Here is a 25879-nt window from a genome sequence, read left to right as displayed (position 1 = left end):
ATGTAAAAATTGACAAAACACATTTGCTGAAATTGTTAAGAAGCTGGAAACAACACTATCATCTCTTAGCTCAGCTCTTTTTTTAAAAAACAAACCCTTGTCTTTGTAATAATTGCACGTCAATTTTTGTACAGTAACTGATGCAGGCACGAGACTGAAATTGGCAAAGGAGCTAATTAACCCTGTGCTGTACAAGTCTTACAAGTCTTACAAGGAAGCTGTAGCCCTCTTCCTTAGTCAATGCCTCCCCCCAGAACTACTTCCCTCCCCCTTACAACCTCTTGCGAAATGCTTCAATTCCTGCTATGAGTTGCCATCATGTCACACTGCCGACTTTAAATCACCAGATTTCCTGCATGTGCTCTTGAACACTGTGACGTTAACATATGAGAGTGCTGGAGGTGAATTAGTTAAACAAGTTACCCAATCAGAACCCGGGGGTGGAGTCAGAGGGACTATAAAACCAGCTCTGGGAGGGGCGAAAGGGGAGTTCGTTGGGAGTTGGGTGGTTGGTTGGAGTGGGAGTGAATTGGGATAGAGCCTGTGGGTAGGTTGAGTTAGTGTAGCGAAATAAGTTGAGTCAGGAACAGTTAGGAGCTAGGAAGACAAGTAAATATCTGAGAGGTGGTTTAGTGAGTGAGATCAGGTAGTGGAAGTTATAGGTCTGGATAGGCATCCCATGATTGTAATTGACCGATACCGTTTATGAAACCACACGCTTGTTAAACTGCAATAAATAAACAGAAGTTTATGTTCCAATTTAACCCTGACTGGACTCAGTATTGTACCAGGTAGGGTCTGGGTGGTGGCAGCGAGAAATCAAGTGGTGGCACAGGGATCAATAGATGGTGAAACGTCTGGGGACCCTGTGTGATCGCCATAAGCACACCTGTTGCTAAACACAGAGGTGTTGGCACAGTCCCACATGAGTCCGGCGCACTCATCCTGGCACCTGCCAATGCTAATCTGGGTGAGATAGGGCTGCTTTTTCGGGGGGCTAAATTTCCTTCGCTGAGACGCTCTGCCTTCTGTCTGCTACCTGCCCCCTGTCCTCCATTAAGGCTTCCAGGAAAAGCCTCTAGCAGGAAGCCTTGTGGGGCAGGCTGCAAGTCGCGAGAGAAGCTTAAGGGTGCCAGAGCAGCCTTGCACTTAATAAGCTATTTTGATAGGTAATTTGACTGTTGACTAGCTGAAGCCATCAGCAGGAAGTGGGCAGTGCGGGAAAGCCAAGCTCTTTGAGCACCCAGACCCCCTTGCCTACCTAGATGTGCACCGTTGCTGGACTTTCGAGGGACCACTAGATTCAGAAAACAGAAAAGCATCTTGCTGAGAGACTACCATATGACTTCTTTGCTGCTAAGCAGATTTAATCTAAAAATATCTAGGTCCGAAGTTGCTACAGCGATAATTGGAAACGTACCAATTTAAATCTTGGTGATGTGTTTGGTGTGATGACAACTATCTCGGGGGGGGGGGGGGGAGAGCTGTGTCATGAACGGTACAGGGGCAGAACCCAGAACAGGAACCTTGTGCCAAACTCCCTCCAGCAAAGAGTTATAAATAAAGTTTATATATTTAAGAAGACACATTACTCCCCTGCCCGAAGAAGCCTAAGGTTTGTTAGGCTTGCTGGAACTATAGCTCTGTACGGGACACACTATGGTTCCCAGGGTTCTTTGGGAGGCAGAGTTGAAGGAGAAAAAGAAAACACAGCCTCGTTTAGGTCACTCACTTTTTAAATTTGTTCATTTATTTCCACACTTATATGATTTTTAAGTTACACAAGGTGCCTTATGAGGAGTTACAGGAACACAGAGTAGCTGTGGAAAAGTGTACACGAGTCACAATAATTAAAATTCAGTACTTATAGTGAAGAAATACATTCAGAATAATATTTCTGCAACACTTATGTACAAATAAGAGCTTTCACACTATGTACAAATTTTTTATTCACAGAGAAAATACTGATTCATTTGTCCCATTTTCATTCAAGGAATAGCAATAAATAAATTCACATAAAAATAAATTATTATTTTGGGCCTGCATATATTAATTTCTTTTTTTAAAAAAACAAAACACAATTCTTTAAAATAAGTAAATAATTAGCAGCTTGAAATCAATACTCTCCCCCCTAAGTAACAAAGGAAATGTGGGTTTGTTTGCTTGGGGTTTTTAAAAAATACTCTATTAAAAAAATAATATATGATTGTCATTCATAACGCTTTATCAATGTTTTCACAATCAATGGCTGATCTTGAGAAAGTGCAAATTTGTTACTGAACTGCAATTTACAGGATACTTATTCAGAAGTAGTTCTACTGACGTATGTAGATCTATTCTGGAGAAAGTAATTTGCAAACTGCAGTAGTGGAACGACACAGGTACGGCTTTCCAGGTCATTCCCGCAATGACTAAATGTGACGTTGGAGGCTTTTGCAATATTAATTTCTGAAATCAACTTAAAAACAAAAAAAGTTGCTATCAAGGTGGTAAACTGACCTTGGAGAATCAAATTTTTGGAATTACACCGGAGAAGGACTGCACGGAACATCTGCTTTGTATGAATAAAGTTGAAGGTTCAATCCCTGGGATCTCTTGTTAGGGTTAGGGAAGAAACTCGAAGAAGGTGCAACCAGCTAGTAGAGACAATACTGAATTAAATGGACCAATGGTCTAACACTGTGTAAGGCAGGCTGCCTAGGTTGGTGGGCAATGTTCCCTGTTAAAAGAGAAATGCAATTTGCATTGAGTGCCACTATCTACAGAACACCAGCAGCCTTCAGAGGTCCTCTGCAGTACTGTTAGCAACTTGCTTTTTCAAATCAGAATGACGTGATTCTTCAGGGGTCTAAGGTAGACCCCTGGACTGTTAAGTCCAGTCAAAGGCGACTATGGGGTTGTGGCGCTCATCTTTCTTGCTTTCAGGCCAAGGGAGCCAGCATTTGTCCCCAGACAGCTTTCGGGGTCACGTAGCCAGCAAGACTAAACCACTTCTGGTGCAACAGGACACTGTGACGGAAACCAGAGCGCACGGAAACACAATTTACCTTCCCGCCACAGTGGTACCTATTTATCTACTTGCACTGGTGTGCTTTCGAACTGCTAGGTTGGCAGGAGCTGGGACAGAACAACGGGAGCTCACCCCGTTGCGCAGATTTAAACTGCTGACCCTCGGATCGGCAAGCCCAAGAGGCCCAGCGGTTTAGACCACAGCGCCACCCCCATCCCTGGTAATTCAGGGGTCTATGGCAGACTGAAACAAAGCAAAGCTTCACATTTTGTTATTGCTGAGGTCTCCAAAGGGGAGGGGGAGAACAATTGGAAAGAGGGAGCGCTTACAGCACCCCCTTAAGAATTTAATTGGGGGAAAGCCATCACAGGCAACCGTGTTGAATTCCCTGTACACCTGAAAGATGGAACGCATTCCATCTCCATCAGGGATCAGTTACTTTATTTTCAGTTTGATACTCTTTTCCCATCACTTCTCACACAAAAAATTGGATCGATTTATATTTATATAACAGGGTGTCGGTTTTTCTATACTGTGCATAGATTCTTAATTGGCATTCGTGGGATAGTTTGGTGCATGTTGCCCTTCAGTTGATTTGGGACGCTGCAAGCTCCTGTCTGACAATGGTTTGTTCTGCTGCTTTGTTCTGCTTCTTATCTGGCTTTTTGAGGATAGCTAAGAAATATTGCAGAGTTTCAGCGCTGCCTGCAGCTTGGAATGCCTTGTTGAGGCAGCAGGGCAGGTTGCAAAGGTGTTAACCACATAAGCCTACGGACACCCATTCCTGTTACTTAGTTTTTGCATCTAACAGTGCAACCCTAAAGGTAAAAGGTAAAGGTAAAGGATCCCTGGATAGCTGGATCCAGTCAAAGGTGACTATGGGGTTGCAGCGCTCATCTCGCTTTCAGGCCGAGGGAGCCGGCGTTTGTTCACAGACTGCTTTCCGGGTCATGTGGTCAGCAGGACTAAACTGCTTCTGGCACAACGGAACACCGTGATGGAAACCAGAGCGCACGGAAACACAGTTTACCTTCCCGCCACAGCGGAACCTATTTATCTACTTGTTACTAGTGTTTGCATCTAACAGTGCAACCTTGTACAGGTCTATTCAGTCACACCGAATGCAACGTTGCACTGTTACGGTCGCCTGGTCTGCACAAAGGTTCTTCTTGCCAGCTGTGCTCTCCCAAACTTCACAGATGTTTGCAGGGTGGCGGCGGTGGCAGATGCACACAGAGGGAGAAGAGGGAACCACAACTGTGCCAGCGCCGCTACTGCAAGTTTTTAGTCAAGCCTGGCTCACGGGTCTCACTTCCAGGTAAGTGGATACAGGATTGCAGCCCAAGTGTTTGTGTTTAAATGAACCTGAAGCATGTTTGGGCGCAAATTCCATTGGGGTCCACGGGCTTTACATGCAAGCTGAATGTGTTTCTGTACATGAGAAATCTGCACTTAACGTCTAACACCTAACCATTTCGAACTTAATTCAAAATCGCCATCTACATCCATTCAAGTGACCGTCACTAGAGAAGCTTTTCCGTCTGCATGCAAGGAGAACCTCACTTGTATTACAGCTCTGATGGGAATGTCGGTACTAGTTTAAACTAGCAGGAGTTGAAGCACTCAGGGGACATTTTATTTTTAACTGCAGAAGGACCAGAAATTTGCAGAGAAAGCTATCAAGAGCAATGCACCACTTAAATCTCACTGGTGCTTCTCAAAGCAGGAACTGCAGCCCTTTACAATGGCGATGTGAAGTTCAACCAAGCCTAATCTATGAGAAGTACTACTTTCTGTAATCTATAAAGGATCTCAGGCATACCTGACTACGGAGTTTTGAAAAGCATACAGTCATCTCACTGATATTAAAATGTCCAAGAAAGTATTGGGCAAAGTCCTGGGTTAACTGAAGTCAGCCTGATGTTTCATAACTACACAGAATTAGATAGCATCTGGGCTGTTGTGTACTCTGCACTAAAAACAAATTTTAATTAAGCGCCCAAGGAATTCAAGTCCTGCGCCAAGAAAAGCTGAATTCTGCAACTGGAATTAATTATGTTAATTTGCCTCTCTTTTTTTTTCCTGAGAAGGGTCAAAGAGTTACTAAGAGAAGAGAAGTCATACGCCCTACTGTTGGAAACTAAGCCTCCATTCTGGTTACTGAGATTGTCTACACTTTCAGTGGTCTAGGCCCTGATGGGGTTATTCTTCCCATTGTGTCTTGTAAATACATAGTTATGGGGGCACAAATAAACATGTGTGGCTGCATTTCATGTGCTGATGTTAAGTAACCTGCCAATGATTTGTGCTACAAGGTTCTAATAACCTAATATTGCACTTTTAACTTTCCAAACAACTAGGAATGCTGAAGCCATGGAAACCGAGCGCTGGAAAGCACAGAACTCTGCGAGGAGCATCTCTGCCAAACGGAGGCTCCAGCCATTTGTTGGAACTGTTTGTTCCTAAGGTTCTCTGTCCCTCTCCAAATGTCACTGTGTTGTTCTGCAGAACCACCCACCCCACAGCTTCCTGCACAGTTGTCTCCCCAAATGGTGTTTTTGAAAAGCTAGCCTACTTCTGAGTCAGCGGCCTTTCTTCCTATGACATGCATTCCAAACCCTTAATCATAATCCTGCGTCTGAAGCTGCTCCAATTTTAATGTGGATTTTGATTCCTGAGAGATGAAGTACCGTACAGTTTCTTCCTACCCCAAAATGCATATTCTCTCCCCCCCCCCAATGTCTTTATTGCAGGTGTGAATCTGCAAGTAAAGGCTACAAGCAGCTATTGGATAAAAATGATCTATGATGCTTTGTCAGCCCACCCAACTCAAGCAAGTTAGTACATGCCATCCTCATCATTACCTTTAGAAGTGAAGCTACTGAACTGCAAAAGAAGAGAAAAAGCAGTTCTTCTCAGCTAATCATGCAAAGGATTGTTCAGCTTAAGAACTGCAACCAGCTTTTCCACAGACCCAGCTTATAGACTTGCTGTTAGCATAAAAGGCTCTAAATGACTCGGGACTCAAGGATCTGAGGATCATCTTACTCACTGCCAACCGACCCAGGGATTATGATTGGCAGGAGATGCCCTGCTCTTCATTTCATCCATGGCAGAAGGCAGAAGGGCAGTGACATGAGATAGGGAGTTCTTGGTGACAGCGGCCCATAGATGGAACTGCCCTCACAGCTGACATTTTGAAAAGAAAGCTGAAGACCGCTATGGCAGGCATGTCCAACTGGTCGATCATGATCTACCGGTCGATCGTGGGGTGTCTGTGGTTGATCATGGTGGATCGCCCCCCCAAAAGCTCACCCTCCCCCCAAAAAACTCAACAACTGTAGTTCGCAGTCTCTTGCAAGTTGGATGTGCCTGTTCTATGGGCATGAACAAATTACACTTTAACTTTTCAAACAAAGATAAAAAGGGCCAAGATAAAAAGAAGTGCTTTGGGCATGTCCAAGGGCTTAGATGCCTCCAGAGCAATCTCTGACTTCCCCCACAACCTCCCCACCCAGTGTCCTATCACAACCGATTTGCATTTCAGAAGAGATGTTTGTGAAACACAAGTGCAAAGCTCCCTCTTTAGGGGCGAACAGATCTTTGAATCCTAGCCCATGTATTTTAACACAACGTACGGATATTAACTTTGGCTGCAATCCTGTGAGATGGCAGAAAGCCCTGCTAGATTCTAGAAGCTGGAGTAAACCTCAAGGAACATGCACAGAATTTACAACATAGTGGTATGTGTGTCAGTATCAAGCCCAGCCCTGTATGCAACCCCAAAGGGCACAATGAACAAACAGGGCCTCAAAATGGCACCAGGGATGTTCCAGGAAACAACAACAAACAAAGGTTTGCCCAGGAAGATGCTGTAGCAGCTTAGAAACAAGAAAGGAACAGCAGTTATGTTGCTAGTATTTGGTGGGGGGCGGCTTATTTTCTTGCTTTCACGTGTTATCTCGCTTTCCACCACTTTTGTTTTAATATGCCTAGGCTAATATCTAGGCTTGTTTTCTGTGAGTTCTGTGATTTACCTGGATATAGCTATGCATGAATATAGCTATGTACAGATGCATGAATACACAGAGTACAAAGGAAAGCGGAAGCGTGAGACGAACAGGAAAGCTCAGCATCAACATCTGCTGAGTCCTCAGTTATATGGTCTTAAGTATCATGTTTCCATGGTGCATGGGTGACCTAGGATATCAAGAACACTGGTAATGAATCACTCACGGAACTGAGATGGCATGAGTTTTAACAAGGTAGAAGATGCTTCACAGATAAGTGCTGATTATTGTAGAAGGAAGGGCTGGTTTTTTTAAAAAAAGTTTTTTTACAGCTGTTCTATTTAATGCTGAGTCTTAGTAAATATGAAACCTCTTTTGCTTCTCCTTTGCTACTGTCCCTCTTCCTGGGGCTTCTACAGGAGATGGATGAAACTTTAATTGTTCACTGTCCCAATTAGATTTTCACATTTCTCAACGACTTCAGAAAACGGTTTCAAACCGCTTAGTTCCACATCCCTAGAAATGATTTACCTTCTCAAACATCCCCAAAGTTTTAGCAGAAAAGGAACATGGAAGTGTGCACAGCAGTGCAGGTAACAAAAGGAAATAACCTATGGGATTTATCCGTTTCTGTTCTTGTCCCCATCATAGAGCAGTTTTGAAATTCTATTTTAAAAAGCTACACGGAAGCCACACTAGCATCTTTCATGTGACAAGGCAAATGCACTAATGGAAACAGCATTTAAAATGACTTTGTATCCTTACAGTATTGCTGCACTACCAAAATGAGTATATTTACTTAGTAGCGGTACATTTTTATGTAAATGCTGTGGGCGATGGGAGTCCACACTTCAAGTGTGGGTTTTACCTGTGAGTACCTCAAAGATGTCCTGCTAATGTATATATATATATATATATATATATAGTTGAAGAACAATAGCAAAAATGCAGAGATCCTTCTAAGGAAGCCAGAGCAAGCCAGGGTGCATCTTTTTGGGGGATTAAAGGCTGGTTCTCACATGCTTGGACATCGCTTGACCCCGATGCTGCACACCTAAGTATGCAAACTTCCGCCACTGGTAAAGTATTATATAAGAGGCATTGCACAACCTCTGTGATATGCGACCTGTGGTGCTTCTTTCACACATGTACATAATAGTTGCTTGCTATAATGCTGTGATAAGCAGGAACATACAGGAGATGCTAGTATCCGAACTTTTTTGTTGTTGTTTAACTTGACTGGCCTCATATAAAGGTTATTGATTTCTCACAGTCTGGGTGTGTGTGGATCAACCCAACGTCTACTGATCTGCTCTAAGCATCTGCACGCTTCTCAAACCTGCAGAGCCTCCGTGTCCACGTCACGTGCTAGCTGCACCGGAACAGCACACGATCCACGGAGAATCGTCTCTTGTCTGTCGTTCGCTTCATGCTGACAGCACTGGGTACTGATAACTCTTTCTGTTACATTACACGAACAGATAAAATCCCAAACAGGAGAATTGCATCTCCCCAAAGATGGATATCGGCATTTTCCTGTATGTTTATAAGATATTGCGCTCTCTCTCTCTCTCTGTGTAGCATGTATTTGTTAATATATAGGTAGAGAGAGAAAGATGCATGGGAGCAGATCCTAGGTGTAGCATACGTAATAGCTTAACATTGTTATAAAATACATGCACAATACCTCCAACAGATAAGCAGTGGGACTTCTCCAAGACCATGTTTCTGAAGCAGCCACAACACGGTTCAGCGGCAGCAATTGTATGAGCTGAACTACTCCACGCCTCGCTTCATGACTTCAGCTCTCTCTCTCCCCACTGTTTTAAATTAGAGGGTTCCAAAGACGTTGCTTATCTTGTCTTGCAAGACTGTTTCTTTGTTCTTGTCTGGTTCTGGTTTGGGCATTTGCTTTTGCAATTTGTGTGTGTATGGGGGGGATGTTGTTCAAGAAAGCGGCACCTCCTTCCTTGTCAAATAGACACAGGGCACACGATGATCCTGTCTTCTAGAAGGACGCTGACGATCAGGAACACAAAGTAAAGCCCAAACATGGTGAAGCCCAGGAATTTGTTCATCCTCCACTTGCAAGCCGCAATGGAGAGGATGACGAAGAGCAGCATGATGAAAAGGAGGACTATTGCGCAGAAGAGCCCGTTGCTGCTCACGGCCACGGGGACGAAATTGTTGATCACAGCATAGAGGAGCCATGGCAGAGGAAGGCTGTTGGGTGAAGAGAGAGGCAGACAATATTGGAAACGCTTTTGCAAAGGCTTTGCTAGCAACTGGAAGACAGTGTGATTTAGCTCACAAGCGACATTGGAAAGGCTATCAGTAGGGAGCACGGAAACATTTCTTTGGAGAATGGTAGTGCATTAGAATCTGGAGGAGACTCTTGAGAGTCCCATGGACTTCAAGAAGATCAAACCTCTCCATTCTGAAGGAAATCAGCCCTGAGTGCTCACTGGAAGGACAGATCCTGAAGCTGAGGCTCCAATACTTTGGCCACCTCATGAGAAGAGATGACTCCCTGGAAAAGACCCTGATGTTGGGAAAGATGGAGGGCACAAGGAGAAGAGGATGACAGAGGATGAGATGGTTGGACAGTGTTCTCGAAGCTACCAACATGAGTTTGACCAAACTGCGGGAGGCAGCGGAAGACAGGAGTGCCTGGCGTGCTCTGGTCCATGGGGTCATGAAGAGTCGGACACGACTAAACGACTAAACAACAACAAGTGCATTAGAAGGGGAAAGGGTTTTCTGCGCCAGAAGATGACGAGGAGGTTGCTGGCTGAGGTCCACTGAAAGGAGAACCAACTCCTGTCACCTTGAGCATCACACCATTCTCAAAGGCAGCAAAAGTGCATTCTGCCACACCATCAACACGGTGGCAGTGAAAGCTATATGATAAAGCCAACACCAACTGGTGTAAGAATGTCACATTTAACATGCCTTTATGCATGGCTGGGTCGTTAATATAAACCACTCAGTTTTATTTGTGATACGCAGTTGTGTCTTATTTTAACTTGTTTTTAATCCAGATTTTAGAGCATTTTATTAACTGGTGTTCAATTTACTCAGAGTAGACCCTTTCAAATGAATGTGCCTAACAAAGTCAGGTTCACTGTTTTCAATGGGTCTACTTTAGACTTAGTTTGAATACCACCCCCTGTTACCTTATGTATGAATACCACCCCTATGTAAACCTCTTAAGAAATTTTTAGTATGTTAAGTGGTAAAAATGATAAACAAATCCATGAAGAGAAGTAACTTTGAGCAGCTTTCACAGGCTGTGAACTACTTTTCCCTTGAGGTTTCGTATTTCTAATTTACATCTTTTCCCCAAAGTAGCAAGCAAGAACTGCAACTAATAACTGTAGTGTAAAGTTTCAATCTGTGGCTTAAGTTAAAATTGAGTGTTGCCGCTTTTAAAAAAAAGAAAAACAGTACTTACCCCACAGTGATGTCAAAGATGTTACTTCCGACAGAGCTGGACACCGCCATGTCCCCCAGGCCTTTACGTGCCACAATAACACTGGTAATTAGGTCAGGGATCGATGTGCCAGCAGCTAAAATCGTCAGACCCATGATTTCTTCGCTGATGCCAATGGTTTCTCCCACCTAAACACAAAATAATAAGCTGAAATCGTGGAAGCGAGAAACACTTCTTTGCAAAACATACTATACTTAGCAGAGTAGAGAAGTATACTCTAGCCCAGGCATAGGCAAACTTGGCCCTCCAGATGTTTTGGGACTACAGTTCCCATCATCCTTGACCACTGGTCCTGTTAGCTAGGGATGATGGGAGTTGTAGTCCCAAAACATCTGGAGGGCCGAGTTTGCCTATGCCTGCTCTAGTCTCTCTGTGTGCTTAATTCAGGGCTGACGTCCCCAGGAGGAAGAACGCTTACATGTGCAAGCAGACCTTCCCTTTGCTCTTTGGTGAGTCCATATTTAGTCTTAACTGATCTATGAAGAGAGCTTTCCTTATTGACCTAATAACATGATTATCTTTCAAGGGGCTTTCAGCATTTGTTACCTGGTCCCTTAGCTGGTCTGGCATTCTTCAAGCTGTTAGGTCTGCTGCTGATTTTGCTTTTGAGCACTGTGCTATTTTAGCTCCCCAACTCCATAGATATATTTTTGGATATAAAAATTATCCTCAGAGGTTCTTCTCCAGATCTATAGCACTTTTTCAAATGAAGAGGGCCGTGATTGGATACAGGGCCTTTTCGATTGTGGCACCACTTGTCTGGCATCTTTCCAGCACCAGCTGAAGACCTTTTTATTTTTCCAGGGTGGGTTTCTTCAGTACCCTGTTCTGTTTTTATGCTGAAATGGCTGTTTTACTTATTTTATGGTATTGTTCTTCAGCTCCATATCCCTTTCCTGTTTTAAGTTGCCCCGGAAGGTCTTAAATAACAGTACTAAATAAAAAACAGCTTCTATCCCCCATCCTTACATCCAAAGCTTCATCTCACTCTACTAGTTGTATCGTCAAGGTACAGAAGCGGAGTAAAAAAAGCCATTAGATGTATCAAGTTAAGTTAGCTTGCGATATAGTGAAATTTTCAGACGGGAAGGGTTACACACAAAACAGAGACGTATCTTTCACTTACTTGATGTGCCCACCAGACCATTAGGTAAGAAAATACTGCTATCCAAGAGATCGATCCGAAAAACGTTAAGGGGAAAAACTTCTTTGAGCTCTGAAAAACAGAAAGAATGGGAACAGTAAGTAGAGGTGCTACTAGTTTAGTCCAAAGTCCACAAAATGAGGCATTCTACTGAAATTTACCCAGATGTATAATCTGTTTTGCTTCTATGTGCATGGCCAATCCACCCCAACCACATTTTTATCCTTCTGACTTAATCCCTCAAGGCAAACAGAAATAATCAGAAGAAATGCTCCTGTAATAAACCTTTTCACAATTTAATCCTTAATGCATCCAGGAGCCAGCCCTTGCAATTTGCTGAATGTTGTTACCCCCCTCCTCTAGTTTTGAAATGCCCCTGTGTCTTGGAAGCACATTTCCACAAGATCTTTGCATCTCTAAGGTGAGAGAGGGCATGGCAAAAGGGTTCTGAAAGGATTAGTTGAAACTATCCATCGGCTATTGCCCAGTAGTGATGTATGGAAGTGAGAGCTGGACCATAAAGAAGGCTGATCGCTGAAGAATTGATGCTTTTGAATTATGGTGCTGGAGGAGACTCATGAGAGTCCCATGGACTGCAAGAAGATCAAACCGATCCATTCTGGAGGAACTCAGCCCTGAGTGCTCACTGGAAGGACAGATCCTGAAGCTGAGACTCCAGTACTTTGGCCACCTCATGAGAAGAGAAGACTCCCTGGAAAAGACCCTGGTGTTGGGAAAGATGGAGGGCACAAGGAGAAGGGGACAACAGAGGATGAGATGGTTGGATAGTGTTCTCAAAGCTACCAGCATGAGTTTGACCAAACTGCGGGAGGCAGTGGAAGACAGGAGTGCCTGGCGTGATCTGGTCCATGGGGTCACGAAGAGTCGGACATGACTAAATGACTAAACAACAACAATCCATCGGCTATTTCCCGTCTGAACATTTCCTTCCAGAAGAAATGCATGACTTTTTTTGTAATGCGTATTGGAAAGAACCTAGCAACTTCTTTATTACTAGCCATCTTTCCTGCCGTCATGGCAATAGGACATGCTGACAAGTATTTTTTTATAAAGCAAATATCCAATTTCCACCCTGACAACACCAATTGGATTCAGCAACTTGAAGGAAGATTAGCTGGCTCAGTGCAGCTGATATGCAGTGCTTCATCTGAGCAATTTAGATTTCCTTGATGCACATTTCAGCTCTTAAATTATGAAGTGCAATACATTAAAACTAGAGCGACAACCTTTAAACATTAGGTTAATCAATTCAAAAGCTCCCCAAATAATCAGGCAGCACATTTTAATAATGTTAATTATTTTAACTCTAAGTGCTTTTGTGTAAGTACGTGCAGAAAAATAATTAACATTATTAAAATGTGCTGCCTAGCGAGCTTTTGAATACAGCGCAGCTACAGATGATAGGCACCATCAAAGAAGATACATTTATTCTTCACGGGAGGTAATGCCTCTCCTACAATGGTATCACTTGTGAAAATACACCCACGTCCCCCAAAGCATGAAGAATGAATTACCAGTTTGATTAAAGCCAATCCATAATGGACTAAGATTTCTTTAACTGGGTGACAGTCATTATTACTACCAAATAACTTTTGATAAAACAAACGAGTTGTTCCTTAAAGCATATTCCTATGAGCAGCACGAATCCATTGCTAGAAATACGTGAATTAATTAAGATTTCTTTGGAAAACGTGCCCAAATAGGTTTTGAGAATAACAACAACAACAACAACAACAACAACAACAACAAAAGGTGGAAAGGGACATCATTTGAATCAGAGTTAGTACATTCCTCAACCCCAGGTGGTTTGCACTGGCCCTGACTTTCCAAGAGAATTTCTCTTTAAGTGTTTAATCTGTCTACAGTTGTGTCCAAACTCTTTTCACAGAGGGCCAGTTTTGATGAAATGACGGACCGTGGCTTTTTTTAAGGACTGAAGTTGTTGAGCTTTTTTATGATTTCCCCTCAAAGTCGTTGAGCTTTTGTTTTTTTTAGGATTTTACCTCAGGAAATAAACTACCACAGGGGCCAGATTAAACCGACCGGCAGGCTGGATTAGGCCTCCAAAATGGACTTTGGACATGCCTGGTCTACGCTGTATGATGGTGCAACCAGTTGCCTTGTTGCTCATTTGCGCATGCTACAAAGGTGTTAAAGCCTAAAGGTAAAGGGATCCCTGACCATTAGGTACAGTCAGGACTGACTCTGGGGTTGCGGTGCTCATCCCGCTTTATTGGTTGAAGGAGCCGGCGTACAGCTTCCGGGTCATGTGGTTAGCATGACTAAGCCGCTTCTGGCGAACCAGAGTGGCACATGGAAACACCGTTTACCTTCCCGCCGGAAGGGTACCTATTTATCTACTTGCACTTTGATGTGCTTTTGAACTGCTAGGTTGGCAGGAGCAGAGACCGAGAAACGGGAGCTCACCCCGTTGCGGGGATTCGAACCACAGCGCCACCCGCGTCCCACTGAAGGAAATACAAAATAGTAAATGGAGGGGCTACAACTTCACTTGGGAGGGGCAGGCTGCTTGGCTCTAAAGGTGAGAAACGAAACATGCACAATCTTAGGCTGTGAAGCTTTTTATATTTGCATGGAAGGAAGCTCCACTGAAATTAAAAACAAAAAACAAAAAACGGAATTTCTTTCCAGGAAAGAACTGGTGTGCTCCCTTGATTCTATTATGGAAAATACTTTATCCAAATGAATGCAGAAACTTCTGCAGAAGAGAGGACTGAAGGATATACAAACTGTTGGGCGCCTGCAGAATCCAAGGGGGACTATTTCTTATGCATATGTACTGATAATAGACATCTAAAGAAACAGCCACAGGGATCCACATGAAAGGACTATTCATGCCGTATTTTATAGGTTGCCATTAAATATTTACATAGGTAAATGGCAATATATTCACAGCTATTGTCTGCCAGGTTAAGAACGGCTCAAACCAAATGTCATTTCCCGCAGCAACTCTTGCCGGGTATTTTCTCCACCAGGAAATTTAACGGAGGCAAAGGGATCGTGAACTTAGTTACAGAGCCCTAACAACCGTACACTTCTTGAGAAGATCTGCTACTTAAGATACCTGTTATGCCTATCGGTGTGGTTGCTCAAGAGCGATCAGGCAAGGTCCCTCACTGGTCTTTTCAAAGGCTTTATTATTGGAGCAAAACATTTGCAATGCAGAACGCCTCTATTCCATGTCTTGCTCACTCACTAGCAGAATCTGAGAGTGGGCGGTCCTTAAACTTTCCCCAGCAGAGTAGTGTCTTGACCCCCAGCCAACGCCTCCCCTCTCTGCACGAAAGCCTACTGCGCAGGGAAGGCTTGGGTAAAAGAGGACCTCCCTCCTCCCTGCTTTGCTCAGGCAAGGTGTCCTGGCACTGCCTTGCATCCTCCGAGCCCTGAAGCTCCTCTCCACTAGAGGCGGGGCTTCCTTCCTCCGCTGAGGAGGTGCTGCTTCCCACGATCTTTGGAGGCTCTCTGCAATCCAGCTGCCCTTCCCCCTCTCGCCTCTGAGCTGATGGCAGTTCCCTGACAATACCCAATATTTCAAATCCTATACAAAAAGGGAATAATCATTGCACTGCTTACAGGGTTTCTGACGTCAGGCAGGGTAGCCCATAATGGGAAAACGATGGGGAGAATAGCCAGATAGGTGAGTTGTTTGCGGGGCGTGTCGGGCCAGGCCAGGCTGAGGGGCTGATCTTCATCCTCCTCTTCCTGTTACAAGGGAGAGAAATTGCAATAATGTTAATTTGGCTGCAAAACGGAAAGTTGTGCTTTTTATGTTGCACACCGCCCTGGGATTTTCAGATAAAGGGTGGTAAATAATAATAATACCAGCATAAAAGCTATACAAGTTTTAGCATCTTGTGATATAAGAAAGGTAACAGTTACAAATCAGTCTTGGGTCCAAACTATATACACTTTTCACTGAATTTCCTTTTTAAAAAACAAAACAAAACAAAACTTTTTTTTTGCAATATTATATAACCCAGATTTTGGATGGCAAAGAAGCAGAAACTTATTTCACTGAATTTGCTTTGCTTCTGCAAGTAATGGGGAGCAGCAAAAAACTTGACAGAGCACTGAATAATCAAAATTTCTCCCTCCTCTTTCCCATCCAGGTCCTGAACATTCACCAAACATTTCCCATTCATGTTCAGCAATAAGGGCTAAAAATGTGCTTTGAAAAAATGGAGCATGTGCCCAGAATGTGTGATTCTGTGTTCTATAGTGCAGAGCCCATTCAATGTTGCATGTGCTCACAAAGGATTGGGGGGGGGGGACCACCTGTACTGTGAAAACTCATTTTCTAGCCTAGAGGCTATTCACTACGTAGAATGTTCGGATAGGAGAATCAATTACAATGCAGCCGTAAAAACCTTGCACCTACTTAATATTTCTTAATCTAAACAACTCTGCAATGGTTTTAATGATGGGGAAAATGGGATTCCTGTACAGGCTACAGAAATGCTAAATCCCAATTAGGATATACTTTAACATGTGTTTTGGTCCATAATAGTCTTGCTTTAAACTGGCTCCCAGTACGTTTCCAAGCACAATTCAAAGTGTTGGTGCTGACCTTTAAAGCCCTAAATGGCCTCAGTCCAGTATACCTGAAGGAGCATCTCCATCCCCATTGTTCAGCCCGGACACTGAGGTCCAGCGCCGAGGGCCTTCTGGTGGTTCCCTCACTGCGAGAAGTCAAGTTACAGGGAACCAGACAGAGGGCCTTCTCAGTAGTGGCACCCACCCCGTGTAATGCCCTCCCACCAGATGTCAAAGAGAAAAACAACTACCAGACTTTCAGAAGACATCTGAAGGCAGCCCTGTTTAGGGAAGCTTTTAATGTTTAATAGGTTATTGTATTTTAGTGTTTTGTTGGAAGCCACCCAGAGTGGCTGGGGAAACCCAGCCACATGGGCGGAGTATAAATATTAAATTGTTGTTGTTGTTGTTGACCGTGATGTTGCCGTCTTCCTGTATTAGCAGCAGCAGTTTGCAACAGCCCTGCTGAACCGAGTAGCTTTGCTGCAATTTTGAAGCAGCGTGACTCAGTTAAAAAGGTAAAGTTAAAGGGACCCCTGACCATTAGGTCCAGTCGTGACCGACTCTGGGGTTGCGGAGCTCATCTCGCTTTATTGGCCAAGGGAGCCGGCGTTTGTCTGCAGACAGGTTCCAGGTCATGTGGCCAGCATGACAAAGCCGCTTCTGGTGAACCAGAGCAGCGCACGGAAACACTGTTTACCTTACTATGCATAAAATAACCAAACTGTGCAATTGGAAGGGACCCCGAGAATCATCTAGTCTGACGCACCGCAATGCAGGAATCTCAGCTAAAGCAGCCCTGACAGATGGCCACCCAACCTCTGCCTGAAGACCTCCAAGGAAGAAGAGTCTACAATCTCCCGAAGGAGCCTATTCCAAATTGTTTTCAGGCAGGTCTAGTTGCTGTTTCATCATGTTAACCTCATAGGCTCCAATATTTTTGTAAGTGAATTTTTGCCGTAATGCACCATTCCGATTTCCCCCTGAAGTGGAATGTTTGCACTCTGCATGTTGCGTAAGCTATTCCTTCACCTTGCCAATGCTGAATGAACTATGGGGGAAACTGGCTTAGCTGCCACAGGCGTCAATCACCTGCGCGGAGACTGTGATCTGCGTGAGGTTACTCTCAGAACTGGTTGCTTGCCAGTGATCTGAGCTCACAGTCTGGCTGGCCAGTGGAAAATGAGGACAGGGCTCCTGAACCATTAATAGTTCTGCAGAAGAGGGATTTTCAGCTGATGCAATTTGCCTTCCACCTGCCTTGCCCCACCCTCCAGTCTTTGCTTCTCAATTTGTATTGTATTATTTTATGCACTGTGGCTTGCCGTTGTTTTATTGATTGTAGTTTCGAAATTATTTATTGCAATTGTTTATTTATTCGAAATTATTTATTGCAATCGGGTTTCTGTTTAATTTTTATATGCTGATATTATAATTCTATACTATTCTAATGATTGTTGAATGTTACTTTATTTGATGTAGATTGCTATTTTAAAGCTGTTTCATTATCACATTTTTGTATTGCATTAGATTGTTGTAAGGTGCACATTCTTTGTTTCTTCAGCTTGTAAACCGCCTTGAGTATTGTAAGATAGAAAGGCAGTATACAAATTAAAAGTGATGATGATGACAAGTCTCACTCTCTGCTACACAACTATTAGAGGAGCAGGGGCCACCCAAAAGCAGTCAAAAATTGCTTGTGTAGATCAACCCAGCAAAGGGAAATTAAAGTCCAGTACCAAAGTCCAGTACCAAAGTAAGGGACGCAGGTGGCGCTGTGGGTTAAATCACAGAGCCTAGGACTTGCTGATCAGAAGGTTCGAATCCCCGCGACGGGGTGAGCTCCCGTTGCTCGGTCCCTGCTCCTGCCAACCTAGCAGTTCAAAAGCACATCAAAGTGCAAGTAGATAAATAGGTACCGCTCCAGCGGGAAGGTAAATGGCGTTTCCGTGCGCTGCTCTGGTTCGTCAGAAGCGGCTTAGTCATGCTGGCCACATGAACCGGAAGCTGTACGCCGGCTCCCTCGGCCAATAAAGCGAGATGAGCGCCACAACCCCAGAGTCGGTCACGACTGGACCTAATGGTCAGGGGTCCCTTTACCTTTACCTTTACCAAAGTCTCTGTAATTATACTGGTTTGTAAAGTTGAGATGGTCTACTGCTCCCAGCCTTTCCTGTGATAATTCACTCCTTGCCTACTTTGTTGGTATTAACCATGTTTTGGAGTAATGTGATTCACCTTTGCTCTGCTTCTGTCTGTTCATTCTCCTTAAAAAACTTTAAATGACCAATGGTTGCAGTGCTGATGACACAGATGTGATACACCTTAGGAGCAGAACTGCAACCCATGAGTTGAAGAGATATAATTCTACAGAACCACACCATCTAAATGCATGTTCTCACTCTTCACTCCCCCAAAAACTGTTTATCTTGTTAGAAACATTCAGTGATCCCAAGGAATAATGGGATAGGGAGAAATGGCCAACTATTCATAGTTAAAAGTCAAGCTATTTTGACAAAAGTGGCCCAGTATGCATTGCAAGGAGACAAAACACTCCAGAGAGGAACTTTTCCTGAAATGAGTAAATCCTGTGTTATCTCTCTGATGTATCAAGCAAAACCCACTTTGCCACAGTCATTCAATAAAGCTGTTTACTAATCACAGAGAAAACAATATGGACTTAAGTTTGCCCCTTTTCACTAGAAGTTGTCTTTGCCATGGCAGGCATGCGCGCATATATATATATATATTTCTGATTTGGTTTCCATAGAAACTGTTAAAAAAGGAACACGTCTGAGTGGGAGGAGATGTTAATGTGAAAGTGAATGTTATTTTTAGGGAAGTCACAGGTTAGAACAATTACAGCTGAACTTGCTTAACTGCTTATCTAACAGGGGAATGGTGCTTTTAAAAGGTATATAAAATTTCTGGATGATCTTCCATAGGGCAGCCTCATTTTTTCAGTGAGCGGCTCCTGTAGTACTTTTGGCCTTTTTTAAAATCAAACATACTCAGTGCCAAGCTATAGAACATAACATTCTAATGCTAGCAGCAAGAAAATATACAGTAATACATGGCCTTTTCTTTGGAAAGCGAGTGGTAGCTTTTGTTTATCGGAAATGAAATAGAGTGCATTGCTACTCTATGAAATATAAATGGTTGCAAAGTACACTCCTCTCAGATTAGTAGAAGCTATGAGGAACAGGCTTGCAAGATTTTCTTGGCCTGAGTTAAGTAGTGTAACAAGTAGTTCAGCACCTGCCATTGGGCAGCTGTGTCATCTTGGCAAGGTTACTGAAAGACCAGCAGATTAAGGCTTTAATCCTGTGTTCCCTCACCTGTACGTAAGTCCCAAAGAACTCAGTGGTGCTTACTTCTAAGTAAACAGGTACAGGTTTCGGCTGTCAGTGCAGTATAAATTTTCATGGCCTAGAACAGGGGTGTCAAACTCAAATTCATCGGGGGCCGTATCAGCAGTTTGGTCACCCTCAAAGGGCCGGTTGTATCTGTAGGTCCTACAGTAAAGTGGAGGGCCGCTAGAGGGCAGGCGTTCTCTGGCTTGTAGGCTGCCGCGCATGCGCTGAAGAGGCGGCTTTCTTGTGTCAAAAAAAAAAAAAAAAAAGGGAGAATAAAAGGTGAAGGCTGGCGGCCGGTGGTGGCTACACGGGCCACATGTGTTTGACACCCGTGGCCTAGAATCTCAGCTGGGGGATACATGACAATGTCCACAACTCTGTGTAAAGCTTAAAATACGGAACAGCAATTGCTGATAGCAGCAGCATCAGAGTTTTACTATGTCAATTAACAGCTATACTGGGACAGTAAAACATGGTATCTAGTGAAGCTTAAATGATGGAATCAAACTTCTTGATTAGTCTCAGTCCAGCTATCTGACACGCTGTTCTCCCTCTGAAATTCCTCTGACAGGGAACTCCAACATTCATATAAAAAGTGGAGCGTTCTGGGAAATTAAAAGGCTCACCCACTGGTTTCTAAATGTTGCCATTTCTGATGCCAGATTTTTGTTGATTTCTTCTTTTGCAGAACTGGCAGAGAACATGGTTTGATCCAGTTGTATGGACTTGCAAAAAGTCAGGTCCCTTCTCTTTACAGTTTATTCAAAATAAGGCAGACATAGCACTTTGCTTTTGAAAACAAGACTTCCTGACTCTGCAGGATTTTCCAGTGGGCTTAGAAAATGCTAGACACACAACGACTGTACATAGAATATTCTATGAGATGCAGTTGTGCTTCCTTGTGCCTCTGTTCTTCCTGAATAATTTCTGAGGCCTGAGTGACAGGAAGGATAAAGACTTCCAAATTAATTCGTTCAGTTCTAGACCCTTTTGTGTTTTCTCCCTGTGCTTAAAGAAAACACTTCTTTGTTAGACAGACAAAGGGCAAGATCCAGGCCAAACTAAGCAGTCTTAAATCCTGGTGAGTCAATGGGAGAGTAGAGCAGATGCTCAAATATCTCCCAGTGAAATGAAGTGCTTAACTGAAATTAAAATCCTGGGTGATACCTAATGTAAACAAGAAGATAACAAAACAATATTCATATGGAAAATTAAATCACTGCGCTTTGTCTTTTTTTGTCTGTCTGCTTTGAAGACAGCCTTGTTTAAAAGCTGAAATTATTTCAAGACTATTCAGGAACATCAAGAGTGGAGCCACAGGTATATTTGCTATGACTCTAATTATGAAGTCTTGAAAGTGGGAATCCATTTGTCAAAAACTCATTCTGGGTCAAAACTTGTGTTAGTCTAAGTTAAGATTTACCTGTGAAAGAGGGCTTTGTATCTTTTTTTTTCTTTCAGATTAATCTTTTTAATTGTAATGTAGTAATAAAATCTTATAAATAATGAGAAATAAAATAAAATGAGAGAATGTGGGTTAGGTTGCAGCACTCACAAGCGTGTCCCTTTTATGAATCCAGTTAATCACAGCTGACAGGCTGCAGTCTTGGGAGGAAATGTTTTGCTCAGCGCAAGGAAAGAATATTAATGGAACCAGGTGATCTGAACGCAGTTCCCTAGGCAAGAGTGAGAAATGCACCCTGGAAGGAAACATCGCTGACTTTGGCCCAACCTTGAGAAAAATGTTCACTCAGAAGTTTTGGAGAGCCAGTTTGCCACGTATCACACGACACGGCTGCTGCATCAGCTTATGTGAAACCAGTGGGCTTTTTTAAATCTCCAAGGTGATTGTTCTCACATATAGGTTATATCTTGATAAGTGGTAAGCGTCCCCCACCCTGGGCCCACAGACTTCGTACGGTGAAAACATAAGGGTGCTACTGAAATGGACCAAAGGTCCACTTTGTCCAGGGATGGGGAAGATGAGCCAGCATAGTCCTTTGTCAGCGAGGACAGGCACCAAAGTCCGGCAACATCTGGAAGGCCACAACTTCCCCATCCGTGGCCTACACCCATAATTCTGTTTGCAACAGTGACCAGCTGGATGTTTCTAAGGGGTGTGTGAGGAGGGCATAAAGCTAATGGCCAAGTGATCAAACCAAGTGGCCAACACTACAGCTTGTGTCCATGCAATTCACAAACACCGTATGATAACTTGCTATACCTGTGGAGGACTGAATTCTTGTGAGGAGGGAGAAGAGGAGGAAGAAGAAGAAGAGAAGAAGAAGAAGAAGAAGAAGAGTCTCTCTCTCTCTCTCTCTCTCTCTCTCTCTCCAGTGTTTCATAATTTTATGAATCTCTTTGCCCTTTTATGGTACTTCCTGTGCATCACGAAATCATGCATAAATAGGGATGGAGGAGACAGGGGGGAGAAGGGGAAGGAATAAGATAGCAACCTCTACTGCTCCAACAGCCGTTCCGTTTTGCATAGCTCCGTCATTTGGTGGTGTCACTTCAACTTCGACTTTTGCAGTGTTTGGGGCACCTGAAGCATATTCCAGAAATTAAAAAACAAAACGTAAGCAAAACTGAGAACATATCAGTTACTTTTCAACCATTAATCTGTAAACTCATTGAACAGTTAAGCACTGGTATTTAATTAGCTGATATAAGAGTTAGCTTGAGACAAAAATAGTCTAGCTTAAACCTACTGAAGCCAGTGGCATTTAAAGGAGAGTCAAACTGAATGCTAGCAGAGTTTAATATAATATCTTTGTAATCTTTACCTTCTTTGCTCCAATATCAAGTCTATTAATTAATCACCTCCTTGTTTACACAGCTGCTCACCCAGAGCGAATTAGTCTCTTATCATGCATCTGCCTCTTACAGACACGGCCAACTCCCAGGACCTCAGGTAGAACTGCTCAGGAGATGAAACTGGCAGAGAGAAGCTCTGTGATTTGCTCCTCTTTGCCCATACATAAGCATTTATGTTGCAAGAGAGGAAGAATATGTAGTGCTTTGGGATTCTCCTAGTTCCCGTTCCGCTAGACCTGACTGGTGCAAGGATAAACCTGGGCTATTCACACACACCACAATTTAAAGACTCGTGAACAGGTGAAGGAGGAAGGCATAAAAGGCACTGCTTATTCTGCAGTATATTCTCTGACTCCTAGCCAGTCTCTAGAAGAATGTGGATGAGGGATGCCGGTCTATCCCTTAATTGGGGGACACACACGTGTATCAGCTGGTGGGTTGCAAATGAGCCAACCTGTTGACCATCATTAGCCTGTGTGATCACAGAGGATTATCTAAGCCAGGGGAGGGGAGGGGAACTGGCTGAGTGGGACTGCCCAGCTGTCAATCAGATGATTCTAGTATGATGTCAGGTGATATCTTCAAAGGGGTTCACTGTCACTGCATCACACATCATGTGGGCAGGTGGGTCTGGTTTGGGAAATGGCTTGCTGGGCCTAATTAGGCCGGTGGGCTGCTGTTCCCACTGCTGAGCTAAGCTTAAATAAAATCAAGCATGGAAAAAAGATGTTGCAGAAGGAAAGCTTGTTTTTCACTGCTGCTTTCAACTTGGTGAACACAGTTGCACCGCATATACAGTGGTGCCCCGCAAGATGAATGCCTCGCAAGACGGAAAACCCGCTAGACGAAAGGGTTTTCCGTTTTGGAGGTGCTTCGCAAAACGAATTTCCTATGTGCTTGCTTCGCAAGACGAAAATGTCTTGCGAGTTCCTGCGGGGTTTCCCCCCCCCCTTTTTCCCAAGCCGCTAAACCGCTTATCAGCTGATGGCTAAGCCGCTTAACAGCTGTTCTTTAAGCCGCTTAACAGCTGATGGCTAAGCCGCTTATCAGCTGATCCGCTAAGCCCGCTAAGACGCTAATACTGTAGCGCTAATCTGCTAAACTGCTAATGGGCTTGCTTCGCAAGACGAGAAAACCCGCAAGACAAAGAGACTCGCGGAACGGATTCTTTTCGTCTTGCGAGGCACCACTGTACCAAGAAGCCAAGGGAAGCATGTTTGCACTGGAAGACAGATGAGAATGCCAGACCCATCCATCTTGTGCAGAACAGCTGCAGGTTTCTTTGCAACAAAAAAAGCACATGCTATTTTGCAATTATACTATAAATACATAGGTATTACCTCATTTTTTTAAAAATGCGGTATTTTCTTGAGTAAAGTACTCTATAGCATTTCTATTCACATATTTAATTCTCTCCTCTTAGGCAAAGATCGTAAGACGACCTGTCTGGTAGCCAGATTCTGCGCCCAGATTTGTAGGCACAGATCATCCTATAGAATAAAATAGCTTACTAGGGAAATGCTGAAGTTCCCCTTTGGGGCGCCTCAGGGTCAATTTTTTTTATGCTAGCCCAAATCTCAGTTGTACGGGTGTATGTATATATCTCAATTTTAACTCATGAGCGAATGCTGCAATCTGCTCCGATTGTAGATTTTATCTTTATGAATGCTGTTTTTATTGTGTTATGTTATGTGAGCTGGTCTTTGACTATAATAAATTATCTATCTCTCTATTCACATATCCGCAAACGAAATAATTAAATATTCTTATGTTTTGCCTACCAGCATGATTAGCACTTCCATTCCGTTTTTCACCGTCCTCCACCTGACACTTTTTGGCCATCTTATGAAGAATAGATGCCCTTTCTTTAAACTTTCCTGAAAGAAAGAAAAAACCACATTTGTTAAAGCACAGCTATCGGAGGTGGCAGATTCCTGTTACTGCCTCAGCTTCTTGCACCGTGAAACAGCAAGCTGAACTTATATCTTCCAACTTGAATAGCTGCAAAACGGTGGCTTAGTATTGCGTGTGTATTTGTATCATCAGAAGCTCCTGCAAGGCTGAGAGACAGCATCTTGGACCAAGGGGGCACATGGATTTGGTTTCAATTAACGCTGAATGAAGAAACCTGTCAGAATTAACACCAACTTTTATTAATAGGATGACTGCTATGCTTCGCCTTTTTTTCCCATTCCTAGGAGACAAATTCCAGAAGAGACAACTAACAGCTCAGTCCTATGCAAATTTACACTAGATCTCACTAAATTAAATGGATTGCAGCCTAAGAGGCCTGTGGCAGCCCAGAGACTAATGCGTTAATTGTGGCAAAATCATTCTCAAGCTAGAGCCTACCTAGTAAATATAGGGGTGAATACCAATGATATCTGTCTGACTGTACAACTGACTTCTGCATGAGCAATGGGACTTCCTGCTCCTCTCCTCCCCCTATAGCCCACCAGCCGACCCCAAAATCTTTTCCAGAGGATCCCCCAACCCTCTGGAACAGATATGGGGGTTATACCACAAGGGGGACGGAGAGGAATTGGAGATTCACTCATGCAACGGGGGGGGGGGGTAATTAAAATGTTTCTTTTTCCTTCCTCTGAGAATCTCAAGGTAGCGTACAACAGTTTTAAGACACATATGACACAAACAATAAAATGCCGCCAACAAATCATACGCTATTTACTTATCAATTAATCAATAAAATACTTTAACGCAATAAGACCTTTATGCAACTCAGAGACCTAAGTGCATGACATTTGTAATTATCCTACAATATATTTTCCCCGTTCTGATAATGAATTTTGATAATGAGCAGGAACTGGCTGAGCGAACACCATGGACCAGTGTCTGATTCAAATTGAATGTAGTAAAACAACCCAGAGTTTGCAGCAAACCAGTTTCCTATTTTATCTGAAAATAAGAACCTGTCTTTTGCACAAACCAGGATACTTCCCATGATGGATATATGTATTTGTTTTGCTCTGTTGTTGTCTTTGGACAAAAAAGCTTGGCATATTTGCTAAACCATGAAAAGCTTATGTAGAAGAGGTGAAAGTAAAAAATAAAAATAAAAAATGTATGTACCCTGAGCAGCAATCTGTTTTTACAACTGCATTCAACTCCTTTGCCTGGGGGGTGGGAAGAGCACATGATTGTGTCTTCAGCTATAGCTGGGATCCGCCCGCAGCACAGACTTCCGGTATTCATCTTAACAATTGCTTTTCAATTAGTAGTGGAGTGATTTAAGGATATAGCTCAAATATAATGGTAGGCAGTAGGCAGCGGGAAATACCAAATATTTGTGGGGAAGTGGTGGAAGAGAAATACTTTTCTATTTCCCTTTTCATTATGTTTCTGAGATGCAGACAACAATGGTTTTTGCCCCCCTCAAAAGACCTTCCTGAGATCAGATTAGTTTCTAAAAATGTAACCTTTGTGGTTTTCTGAAAGGCTTTTGGAGAGCAGAAG

The 25879-nt window shown here is 43.3% G+C and overlaps 1 protein-coding gene across 5 annotated transcripts in view; it reads right to left on the bottom strand.

Moving 5' to 3' along the window:
- Positions 1–1728: 1728 nt before the first annotated feature.
- SLC24A2 (solute carrier family 24 member 2) overlaps positions 1729–25879 on the bottom strand; it is an 88066-nt gene continuing 63915 nt past the window's right edge. For all 5 annotated transcript variants that reach the window (XM_080987811.1, XM_080987810.1, XM_080987807.1 and 2 more), the window contains 6 exons: positions 24187–24282; positions 22045–22133; positions 15273–15401; positions 11640–11729; positions 10475–10641; positions 1729–9243 (listed from right to left, as the gene is read on the bottom strand). In XM_080987811.1, coding sequence (XP_080843937.1) covers positions 8994–9243; positions 10475–10641; positions 11640–11729; positions 15273–15401; positions 22045–22133; positions 24187–24282 — 821 coding nt within the window. In that variant the 3' untranslated portion in view covers positions 1729–8993. The remainder of the gene's footprint in view (positions 9244–10474; positions 10642–11639; positions 11730–15272; positions 15402–22044; positions 22134–24186; positions 24283–25879) is intronic.

This window comes from Podarcis pityusensis, assembly GCF_964106645.2.
Source record: "Podarcis pityusensis genome assembly, chromosome: 17".
In the NCBI taxonomy this organism is placed as follows: domain Eukaryota; kingdom Metazoa; phylum Chordata; class Lepidosauria; order Squamata; family Lacertidae; genus Podarcis; species Podarcis pityusensis.
This window is presented reverse-complemented; position numbering and strand designations above follow the sequence as displayed.